Source organism: Diabrotica undecimpunctata, chromosome 8, assembly GCF_040954645.1.
Source record: "Diabrotica undecimpunctata isolate CICGRU chromosome 8, icDiaUnde3, whole genome shotgun sequence".
NCBI classification, from domain to species: domain Eukaryota; kingdom Metazoa; phylum Arthropoda; class Insecta; order Coleoptera; family Chrysomelidae; genus Diabrotica; species Diabrotica undecimpunctata.
Genome location: NC_092810.1, coordinates 65531410 through 65543797, shown reverse-complemented (window position 1 = coordinate 65543797; position 12388 = coordinate 65531410). Strand labels below are relative to the sequence as shown.

The 12388-nt window shown below is 32.1% G+C and overlaps 1 protein-coding gene across 1 annotated transcript in view; it reads left to right on the top strand.

Moving 5' to 3' along the window:
• The window catches only part of LOC140447648 (uncharacterized), a 221085-nt gene that overhangs the window by 170609 nt on the left and 38088 nt on the right, over nucleotides 1-12388 (top strand). Inside the window, 1 exon segment of the mRNA XM_072540422.1 lies at nucleotides 3-66. Within this exon segment, the coding sequence (XP_072396523.1) occupies nucleotides 3-66 (64 nt within the window).

The following is a 12388-nucleotide window of genomic DNA, read 5'->3' as shown; positions in this document are numbered from 1 at the left end:
AGGGAATTAGATCAACAAATTAGCGATTATCAACGACCAACATATGAACAAAATTCAATAAATTTGGTAAGTGTACTTTTTCTTTTTTCTTTGGTATATTTAAATTATATATATAACCTAAAACTAGGGATTAATATCATAAAAATTAATATTAAACCCACCAGGCTTCCGGGTTGAACCGCGTCGATTATTATTGCACCGAGCTTTCGACATCTCCTCTGACATCTTCTTCAGGGTATCTGGGGTCTCAGTCTCCTGAGCCTCCAGACACTACTACACGGATCACTAACGGTCGATGATGACATGGTTAGGGTGGGAGTTGCGGTATTTTGGTTAGAATAAAGAGCGGACGATGTTTTCTTTATGAGAAGTCTCCATTTCGAAGGTAACCGGATACCGTAATCTCCTTTTTTGAGACAATTTGGTCTTCTTTCAATCTCTATTTCTTCTCGGATAATTCTTGGTTTATAGAAGCAGCTGTGTGTTATGGTTCTGGAGTTTTCAAAATCAATTTTGTGCCCTGTATGAAGATTGTGTTGACGTAGAGCTGAAATTGAATCAGAATTGCTAACCGAAATGGAATGTTCATAAGTCCTATTTTGGATTCTACGATTGGCCTATATAAGAAGCAAACTGGTATTGATCTGTTTTGTATAATAAAAAAATGTTTAGTTTTATTACTCTTTTACTGATTTATTAGATTTTATTATTCCTTTTACGTAACTAAGTATCTGTTAAAGGCAGCAGCGGTACTGTCAGTAACCTCCCAATTTCTACTCATTTCTTGACAATTAAGTCTGTATTTTTAAGACGATGTTTCAATCAGTAAAAATTATTAAGATCCAATTAGCACGAGCTCGGCATGATGGCGGGTCTCTTAACTGATCCAAACCGTGGCCAAGATATTCGTACTGGTCTTTTTTAACTATTTGAAAGACTTCCATATTAGCCCATATCTGTAGAGGTAATATAAATGGTTCTACTGTGTAGTTTTCCATCAAATATAGAAGAAAAGACTAGACTGTCGATTATGATGCTATGCAATCTAAGATTTATAAAACTTAATTTTAGACAGTCTTCGATAAATTTCTTATTTCATTATGAATTTAAATTCATGAATTTTTTGTTCGGCTGTTATTATGCCGACGACGCCATAATAACAGCCAAAAATAAAGATGACCTACAAAGATTAATTAAAGAATTCGAAGATACGGCGCTCATATAGAACATGGAGATCTCAACAGAGAAAACTAAAACGATAGTGATATCAGCGGAACCGAGACGATGTAAACTAGTCGTAAATAACAAAATAATAGAACAGGTGATGGAAACTGAATACTTGGGAATAAAACTGTCGAGCTACGGAAAAGTGGAATAAGAAGTACAAAAACAAGTGAACATGGCAAACAGAGCAGAAGGATGTCTCAACAACACAATCTGGAGAAACAAATACCTCACAACGGAAACGAAAACCAGGATATATAAATCAACAATAAGACCGATAATGACGTACACAGCGGAAACAAGAGCAGATACGGCGAAAACACAAAGACTACTGGAAACAACAGAAATGAAAATCTTACGAAAAATAACAAACCAAACTCTAAGAGACAGAGTAAGAAGTGAGGAAATACGAGCGAGATGTGGTATAGACGAAATAAACGCGTGGACCAAAAGAAGAAAAGTGGAATGGAATGGACATCGAAAGAATAACAGAAAATAGAATAGTACGAATAGCAAGAAACAAATCGCCAAATGGAAGATCATTAGGACGACCGAGGAAAAGATGGTCAGACAACGTCAATTGAGGCTAAAAACCGACGTAAAACAGGCATTAAGCCTATTTATAAAGTAGGAAGAAGAAGAAGAATTTTTTGTTAATTTAATAATCTTAATATTCTGTGTATGACATATGTCAATTGTCACCTTTGAGGACTCATTTAAATGAAAACAAAGGAATAAACACAGCAAAAATAAACACATAAAAACAGGAAACAAAGAAATAAAAATACTCTGTTACGCAGACGACACAATATTGATAGCCTAAGATAGTTTGCAAAGACTGGTCCACAGATTTAACATAAGAGCAAAAGAATTTAATATGACAATCTCATCTCAGAAAACTAAAACGATAGTAGTCAGCAAAGCACCAACCAGATGTAAAATAGGAATTGATGGCATCAGTATTGAACAAGTAATGGAAATAAAAATCTGAGAATTATACTGTCTAGCTATGGAGACCTAGACAAAGAAGTGAGAGATCAAGTACAAAAAACAAATCGACTGGCAGGATTCCTTAATAATACTATATGGCGAAACAGACACAAAAAGTATCGAACGACCGCGCAAAAAATGGAGTGACAACCTTCCATAGAGGTATTACCAATGAACAAGCAGAATTGCTTATAAAGACGAAGAAGAAGAAGAGGAATCGTTTAAATGTCTGGCATTCGACTTCCCTTATTATATTTTAAAATTTTTAAGGTGTTTTTTGTGGAATCCAGTGTACAGTCTTTTTTGTGTTTTTTCAATGAAAAATTTTAAAGAAAAATTTCTATATTTTCCTATCAAATGAGATCTACCCTAGTAGTGATACTTTTAAAAACTTGACGTAAGCGAAACCTTTTAAACTTTAAATTAGCCATTTAAATTAGTGTTCTATTGTAGTATAGCTCTGAAGATGGCTTTGTAAGCCGAAAGCGCTCAGCTAGGAAATAAATGTTTACACACTTCAAAAATACTTTTCTTTTCCATTTTTTGATTTGACATAAGTGTGTACAAAAACATATCAGTCTTTTCATTCATTATTTATATAATTTTTTCTTCAAACGTCAAATAATGATGACATTACTTATCTAACTTAATCCTGTCAAAGTTTGATGTCTCCGCGGGCAGCAGTTTTTTTTCCCATTTCTTTACGGCGGAGGGAAAAATGTTGTCATGGCAACAATATGAAACATGTCACAAAGCAACAATACAAATGTCATTAACAACAATTAAACATCATTTTTATTTATAGTAATATTAAAAGTACAATTATTTAATGAGGCATTTTCAAAATTGAAACCGTGCAAAACTGTTCCCGACTCTTGATACGCATTGGTAATTGTTGATGATACTGATGGTCGAGAACAACTTTCAGCAATCATTCCCGATGTTGGAGAATCATGAGGGTTTAAAATTTTTTGAGCATTATCGTTCTTATTTCTTATTGAATCCTCTATATATCCTTCGGCAACCGTGCTTGATTTCCAGCCCCCATGTCGTTTGAGGCATTCTAGATTTCCGCCTGCATCAATTAAAAGTGTTGCTGAAGTTCGTCGTAAAGAGTGACCCGTTTATGCGCTTGCATCGTTTAAATTTAAATAACTAGCTACTTTTTGGGCTACTGCGCTGATCGAATGTATTCCCAAGACGCTTCGGTAACACTTTCCATTTTGGTACTTGATAAAAAATCGGTTTTCTGTGAAATTTTCAGGCCGCAGTGATGCATACTTTTTATACAGTTTAATGTAGTTTTGACCAATTATCGTAAAAGATCTAATTTGTCGTGTTTTACTGTCTGAGATTTTGATAATTATTACATTTTCTTTATCCTCAATGTCCACAGTCTTCATTTTTACCATTTCGTCGCATCGACAGGTGCCGGTAACCCCAATTAACAAAACAATCTGAAATACTTTTATAATTTAGTAGAGTATACTACATGCTTTGCAATATAATTTTTTTTACCTTTCATCCTAAATACAACTTATCTGGCGCTTCAAACAAAAATTTATCAAACTCGTCTTCAGTGAAAACTTTAGACTTCTTTGCAGTATATCCTTCGCTTGTTTTTTTTTTCAGAAAGGCACGTAACTTTAAAAATTTGCTTATATCCACATTTTTTCTAATAACTAACTCGGATTTTATCATAGAGTATCGTGACCACATTGTAGATTTCCATTTATTTTCATTTTCCGTTATATTAAAATATGCCAGTAAAACGTCTTCGGTAACTTGCCGTACTCCTCTTGTATCGCACCACTCTTGGAAGTGCTTGTACGCTAACCGATACTTTATTCCGGACTTGGAGGGCCCCAAACGTGCTACTGCATCATTAGCCGAGGACTCAATTTCGTTTAGGTTTTCCATTTTCGCACTAAATTTGCGCTTGCGATTGCAACAACAATAAGCTGTCTTTAATAAGTGCAAACAACTGTCAAACAACTGTAACCAGGGAGACGCAAATCCCACCGACGACTTAATTATTTTAATTTCTAACATCTAGACGACTTGGATGGTTGTCACAGTTAATTTCGAGTAAAAATAGCGTATGAATTGTACTATTTATGGTTGAAAATTGCTACGTTTGAAGAAAAAATAGTATACTTTATTCGGCAAAGAAGCGACTTTTCTTGACATAAAGTAATATACTATTGTCTTCTCCTTTATTTTCTCCTCGTTTGACCATCACCTATTCTCTTTATTTTCAAACTTCTTTCCTGAGGGTTTTTGAAGTAGTTGAATAGCAATATCTCTAATAATAGTGGTCAGATTCCTCCAGATTGTATTAGGACTTCGTTTTATGTTCCAGCACATTTTTTATACTAGTTTAGTACTGGATAGACCTTTTTTCTCATCTTTTGGCATCTACCGCTTGATTTTGTGGGTTTTGGGGATTTTTTTTAATTGGCGACACATATATGTTATGATAAAAGAGCGTTTACCAAATCCACAATAAACAGATTACATGACCCGCGTTGACTCGAATATTTCAAAAATTTAACCGTCATTAAATCAAATATAAAATATTAAATCAAAACATAACGTTACTATTAAACAACATGTCTTAACATTAAAAATTATTGAAAGAAAATTACGGAACTGGAAGTTTTTACTTCCAAAATAATTATATTTACTGGTAAACCCTCATCTATTTTGTATTATTATAAACCATTTTAGGTCAATATGTGGAGTCCAAAGAGTTAAGGAAGTGAACATGAAATCAATTAAGTATTTCTACATCGCATCCTCTTTTGATTTGATATTTATTTAAAATTAAACTTTGGTATGTAATATTTTTCAGCTGGTGATGAAAATTAATAAAAATCCTTATTAAGCAGATCTATATTAGTGACATATTTATTTCGATTCATAAACGTTTGTAAAGTTAATATTTATCCCCCTTAATTTTTGTGCCTTGAACACCGTGCCAATTTTAAATTCTACGACCATAGTGCAACAGATGTTTTTTTTTGTTATTGTCAGCTGAGTTATTCAACGGTATTTAATTTGGTAGCAATATAAAAAATAAAAAACGTGTCCAGATGCCAAAAATAATAAAATAAAGGACAGTCCCCCAAAGACGATGAGTTATTTTGGTACATTTCATAAGATATATTTCAAGTTTCAGATCGCTTAATTATTAGACAGACACTGCTGCTATTATAGGCTGATGTTTTTCTATATAAATGATACAACATGATTCCTTATTCTTTATAACTGAGATAAATTGCAGTTTTTGGTTCAAATTTGTTAGTATTTTTCGGTTAAGTTGCATCTGCAGTGTTATTGAATTAATTCTCATGTTGAATTTGAAAATTTCTTATGAAAAAAAAATTTCCTATTTTTAGCGATAGGGTGCATTGTGCAGCATAATTTATGGATGATCGTTCTAATTTTGTAAGAAATTTTCTTCAAACCATTCTTTAAAAATATTTGCATCCATATTTCCGTGGTAATTGTATCTACCTACTCTTTTTGGACAAAAAAATTAAACTGGCGTTGGGAATAAAGCCCTTATCGTTGCCGGCACGAAGTATAATGTATATTTTACCATTGCCCAAATTGCTAAACGAATAGCATCTTAAAAAATACCAACGTTTTGATACAGCATTGGAGAGTTCACCCAATACTTTTCTATTATTTGTCTTTTTATATCGAAAACCTAAATGTTTCAGCACTCTCGAGAAACAGGTTAAACTAATATCACATAGTTCCTTGTGCTTTATTTTGTAACATAGCACTTTTTGTTACTTGTTATTTAACTTTATACATAGCATAGGTATTATGTTTAATTTAATTGACTGGGGCAAATCTAAAGTTTTTGGATGTCGACAAGTTCTCTTACTTACTTTATTTATTTCATCCTCACTCGTGCTGTTAGTTCTCCATAATGTCCTCTCTGAGATACCGTAAGCATCGTATTTGCATTTCTGAACTGCCATAACACATGTCAATGGAATGTTATTGTTTTCCAAATTAGAATAACTTTCTACTTTTAGAACTAAACGCCGTTCTTCTGGAAATGACACTCTACATTTCGACTGTTTCTGATCCTCTTCCAAATTGCTCTATTTACTTTATTAAAGCACCGGTATAACTACGCCCTGATAAGGACGAGGAGTCCTACCACAGAATAACAAAAACCAAAAAACAAATCAGACGCACAAACACTAACACAGAACAGTAATACAAACAAGCAAATAATACAACCGTCATGAAGTCCGTCGCACAAATGCAAAAAGAAAGTTGATATCTAATCTTACATTAATAAATTTCTAATGAACCCTTAGAAAGTATTATCTAATTTAGGTGTAATGGGTGTTAAAATTATTTATTTATATACGTAATACTAATCATACATACTCAGAAAGGTATAGCTCTAACTAATCAGGTTTTATTTATATAAAGTTTTCATACTCGTAGAAAGGGGATTACGTCATCATGTGACATAGTAATCCGTTTTGAGTAACCTTTTTCTAATAATATATTCTTTGAAACTATCCTTGAAAATATATGTAAAGGGATAACTTTGATTATTTGGAAAATCTACATTATAAGTCACAATAATAAATTAAACAAAAATCATTAAAAAATGTTTTTGTTGAGCTTGATAGCATAGCACCTCATTATAAATTCAAGAATGTGTCCGACACACTAGAGGGTCGGCATTTATTAGAAATTTGTCTTTACTCGCTATAAATTGGGTATAAATGTTTTAAAAATGTTATTATCTATTTAGTGATTTGACGTCAACAGACAACTTTTTCAGAAAAAAAATATATACAAAATGAGATACGCTAAATTAAAATCGGTTAACAAACAAAAAAGTTATTGCAAAATGAACAACAAAATCGCTGTTTTTGAATCTTGTTAATAACTTTCATGATATTTATTAAAATTTATTTAAATGTACCTGAACTTGGCGATCTTATCGTGTTTTAATTGAGTATAAAAGATGGGCCAGATCGGTTGAATAGTTTTTGCAAAATTTAATTTGTTTTTAAGATTTTTAAAAATGAGCTAATTTCTAAGGCTGGTCCAGATAATTTGACTAAATGGATCTCAATAATGCGGGGCTTATTTTCTTCGTTAAGACGTATAATAGTAACCTATGGAAAAAAGTTTAAAAACTACATTTATGTACATAAAATTATTTAATAATAAATAGCACTTTTTAAGCGTATAAATATTTACCATAACTCCGTAGCGTTTAGTTTAAAATAAATGGTCCTACAACTATTAGGACCCAAGATAGCCCCTTTTTTAATCACGATTACTTTAATTAAGTACGATCACAGTTCAGTTATTATATCATATTGTGTTTGTTATCATTATCATATGAATCTGAAGTTGTATTGTTTGGTTCAATGATAATTTTTTCTAATAAGCATTCGTCAACTGAGAAATCTAAGTTCCATAACTTTACTTCCTTCTGTATTGCATGCTGTATACATCGTTTCCAATTTTCTGCAATGACTTTCGATAAAGCTTCCTGTAAAAGACTTTTCGGATCGACTAATTTGAATGTACTGTTGTTTCTCACTACATCACCCTTTACTTGTACCCATATTAGCTCTATAATGTTAAGTTGACAATGCTATGGGCCTAAACGAAGTACAGTTATTCCATGATCTGTAGCTTATTCATAGAAAACATATTTTTTTTTATTTTTGTTTGTGTTGTTAAACGATATTCTTGAGTTCTTTCCAACCATCGTATTATCAAATGATGATACGATGTATCATCATTTGTATGATTATATGATTATAAATGTGATCTCTTTTTCTTTTAACCAATTGAGTATCCCATGTTTTTTCCACGTCAAAGTTGGTAGTTTTTCAATTAAACGAGAATGGTAACTGGCGTTACTTTTACATAATCCATTACTATTCCATCTGAAATAAATAATCTTTAAGTACGTCTGCAGTCATTTCCTCATGATAATCCTTGGTGGTTCTTGAAGTACATTCTAAGAAACCACCATTTACAAAGCCAGTTTCAGATCCTATATGAGGAATTATTAAATGGAATTATTAAATTTCATGAAATTTATGAAAAGCCTGCCGCGAATTGGTAATCTTTTTAACCCAACATTTTGAAACAGTGTGCCCTCCTTTTAACCAGGTTTCGTCTAACTAATAAATTGTTTTTCCTTCTGTTCGGAACATTTTATTTGTTCTTAGATATTCCCTTCTCTAACAAATAATATAATCTGTGCCAACAAGTAAAATTCGTTTGATACAATTTTCACATAAAAAAACCTATTTCCTTAAGACACTTCCACAATTTTGTTCGCCCAAAAACCGGTAGTTCGTCGTCGTCTTCTAATACTATTCCAAATCTTGTTGATGGTTTTCATTTCTTCATGTACATGAAAATAATGAACTTTACGACGTATGGCAGTTTTAACTAAATGGCCTAAACATAAACTGTTCAAAAACAAAACACATGGTGTTTAGCCGTTTAGCACATCAAGATGCACGATTATATGTTGATGGTCATATAATTCAAAGAGTGTCCAGTTTTAATTATCTTGGTTGCCATATTACTGAACAACTAGATCCAGATCAAGAGATAAAACGTAGAATCGAGATAGCCCGCACGACATTTTTAAAAATGAAGTCATTCTTCTGTAATGATAACTTGCAACTTCAACTTCCAAAGCGCATGGTTAAATGCTACATTTGGTCAGTCCTCTTATACGGTGTCGAAGCATGGACATTAAAAATATCCACCATTAATCGTCTGGAGGCCTTTGAAATGTGGCTGTACAGACGTATACTAAAAATTCCATGGACGGCTATGCTGACAAATGTGGCAGTCCTTGAGAGAGCAAATGCTGCTCGCGAGCTGCTTGATAACATCAAATGTAGAAAGATGGCCTATTTTGGACACGTAGTAAGGGGAGACCGATATAATATTCTTCAACTTATTATGATAGGTAAAATCGAAGGACGCAGAGGAATTGGTAGAAAGCAGGCCTCTTGGTTGAAGAATATCAGGGAGTGGACAGGAATGAGGAAAGCTGAGCAACTCTTTAGAATAGCTCAAGACAGAGACAGTTTCGCCATGTTAATCGCCAACGTCAAGGGGACTTGATAGGGCACGTTAAGAAGAAGAAGAAGGCAGTTTTAACGAAGGCGTGCTATCGTTCTCAAGAGGACAGAGTACCTATAAGAAATTCACTGTATAAATACGATATATTCCATAGTATTGCAATAAAATATTAAAACGAAAACTTGTTGAGCGGTGCTGACACTGCTGACTGACACAACAGAGCAGTAAAATGTTATACATAAAAATGGCGTAAATGATATCTCCGCTGACCTGGTCCACTAGTAGTAAAGTTATCAGAATTTAACCCCAAACTGGCCGTGGTCTTTACTATATTAATTTTGTATTTGTGTGGGTTTTTTTGATAACGATTTCCGGACTGGAACTCGAAACGTCAACAATATATAATTTTAATGACAATTATTATGATCCCAAAAAATGCATTAGTTAGTATCAACTGATATACTGCTACATAATCATTTCATTTTTATATGAATTTTATTTGCTTTCATAGTTTTTATGGGTGTCTTCATTTTTGCTTATGGTGTTTTATTTTTTCATTACTTACAGTCCTTCTTTATATTTATGTCGCCGAAAAAATGGTTGGTAATCTTACATTTTACATTTGCTTTGACGTTCCTATTTCCGTCAAAGCAAATGTAAACTGTAATTCTCATTACTCCCATAAATCATCGTTTAATCCTAATATCTATCTAACAAAAATTTGAATTTACAAAAAAATACCTTGAAAACTTCTCCTTTACCTTTTATTGGAAGGTCCAAAGATTATGGATACTTTATGAAACCGAAATTATTCCATTCGATTTTGTTATCGGTTGGTATTTTACGTACGTTAAATATTATTTGTGAGGTTTTTAAACTTCATATTTACGTCGATATTTTATTTGTTCCCGAAACAGTGAAATTAGCTGTTGAAAACAAAATGAATTACTATTAAAAAAAATATCTGGCGATCATCCAGAAATGTTGGAATTATAATCTGATTATAAATAAATAAATAAAAAGTAACACGTACTCCTAACAACGTAAAATATGAATATTTTATACAGTCCAAAATTTATTTGTTCCGTGGATTCAGGAAGCAGGTTAATTTAATCAATATAATGCCTTTATATGAAGATCAACAAAATAGATCTGACTTTGATAATTCTTTAATATGCCTTCCCAATATGTAGCTAATATAAAAAAAAAATACTGGTTTTTGTAATTGCATAAAATATACAATGGGTAAACAATGGTAAACAATTGTTCAATGTCTCTATATTTGTTTCTTAAAAGGTGTTTCAATAAAAAGTATTGTTATAATAAGTTTTTATGATTGTTAATGGGCTTATGAAACCGCAAAAATAGAATCATTTGCTTCCTAGTAAGTCTTTAAGTATATGGTAGATCTTCTTCAGTATAAAGACAACATTTCAGGCCATCTGGTATTTTTTCTTTCCAGTTAGAGGCGACTAAAATAAGTTTTATTGTAAGTTATCTTCTAGAATTGATATAATTGGTAAATATTTAAATATTTGTAAATAATTGTTTCGAGTCTTTAAGTAAAATCATATGCGTTAGCAAGGAGGTTTCGGAAGTTATTATGTCGGCGGACAGGAGTTTTTACTTACTTCACTAACCAGTTTAATCTACTCTATTTGTCAATATGACGCTATTTTATTATTTGTTAGTAACCCAGTAGGTGCGTGTTTATCTTAGGCATAAATATGTTTCTTTCGGTCTGATTTTGATCTGCTCTCAGTAGAATGAGCTTACTCTTATCACTGATTAATATTAACTACATATACTAACAACCTATTTTCAACATACATAACTTACAAGAAAACTGAATATCTCAAAAGTTGTAAGGAAATGGAGGAGAAAATTGATGTATTCCAACAAAATACGAAACCAGAGAACTAGAATGGTGTAGGGATGAGTGTTCCTGGTTCTCATCTTAGAGTTAAAAACCGGGCATTACCGAGGCATATTTGCTGTAGAATTTCCTGGCTGCGCAATATGCGAGGATGGTTTGGACTGTCAGTGACATTTAGTGAAATTGTTCGTAATGGCAGAATCTAAAGTTAGAATTGCTATACCAATCGCAATCTCAAAATGAGAAACTGAACAGAAGATGCTTAGTTGATAAAATTGAAATTTTGTTTAGATAAATAATTAAAAATGAAGTATAAAAACTAATTTACTACTAAGATACTAAACTAAACAATAGGATTACTAGTTGAAACATCAACACGCTTTCGGTCTTGATCATCACCAGTGGGTCTTGGCAACACTTGCTATTAACCAGTTATAAGTAAACAGTAAGGTTTAAAAACCTTTGTTTTACATATTAAAAACTTAGAATTAAAAAATGATGACATAATATCGACGACTACATATTTAACTAAAAAGAGAACATATTGAACCTTCCACTCGAGAATGGCAACAACACAACTGTGTCCAATCCGAGAAGCAACAGCCAACTTATCAGTTCTTTTCCTATAAAGCTGGTTAAAAGAACTTCTTTTAAAATCAATGATTGTCAGCTGCATTTTATTATTTAAGTTTTAAAGGTTTGATCTGTTGTAGTTATTAATTCGTTGATTGTATTAAACATTTTGAAATTGTATATAAATTCATAGAAAATGTAATTACTAAGAGGCAATATGGCCGTTTAAGAGTAGTTTACAACGAGAATATTAATGTTCTGAAGCTATTTTCTTGTGGCATGTTAAAGTAATTGCTATTGGAATGGGAATAAGCCACAATTAAAGGTTAAATTAATTATTAATTAATTAAATATTAATTTATTCAATTTCCACTTCGGAAATCGTTCTAAAAATACAAACATTAACAGTAAATTAAACAAATTTTGTTTTTCTGTTACTTGGTGAAAAAATTCTTCTAATAATTTAATTTTATCTGACTCATTTATATTGACAATTCAGACATACATTATACGTTTTAAAGTAGACGACTTTAAAATAATATTGCCAATATTGTTGAGTTGCGTTCCTGGGACGACTTTACTTGTAAGATGGTTCATTCGATTACATGAAATCAA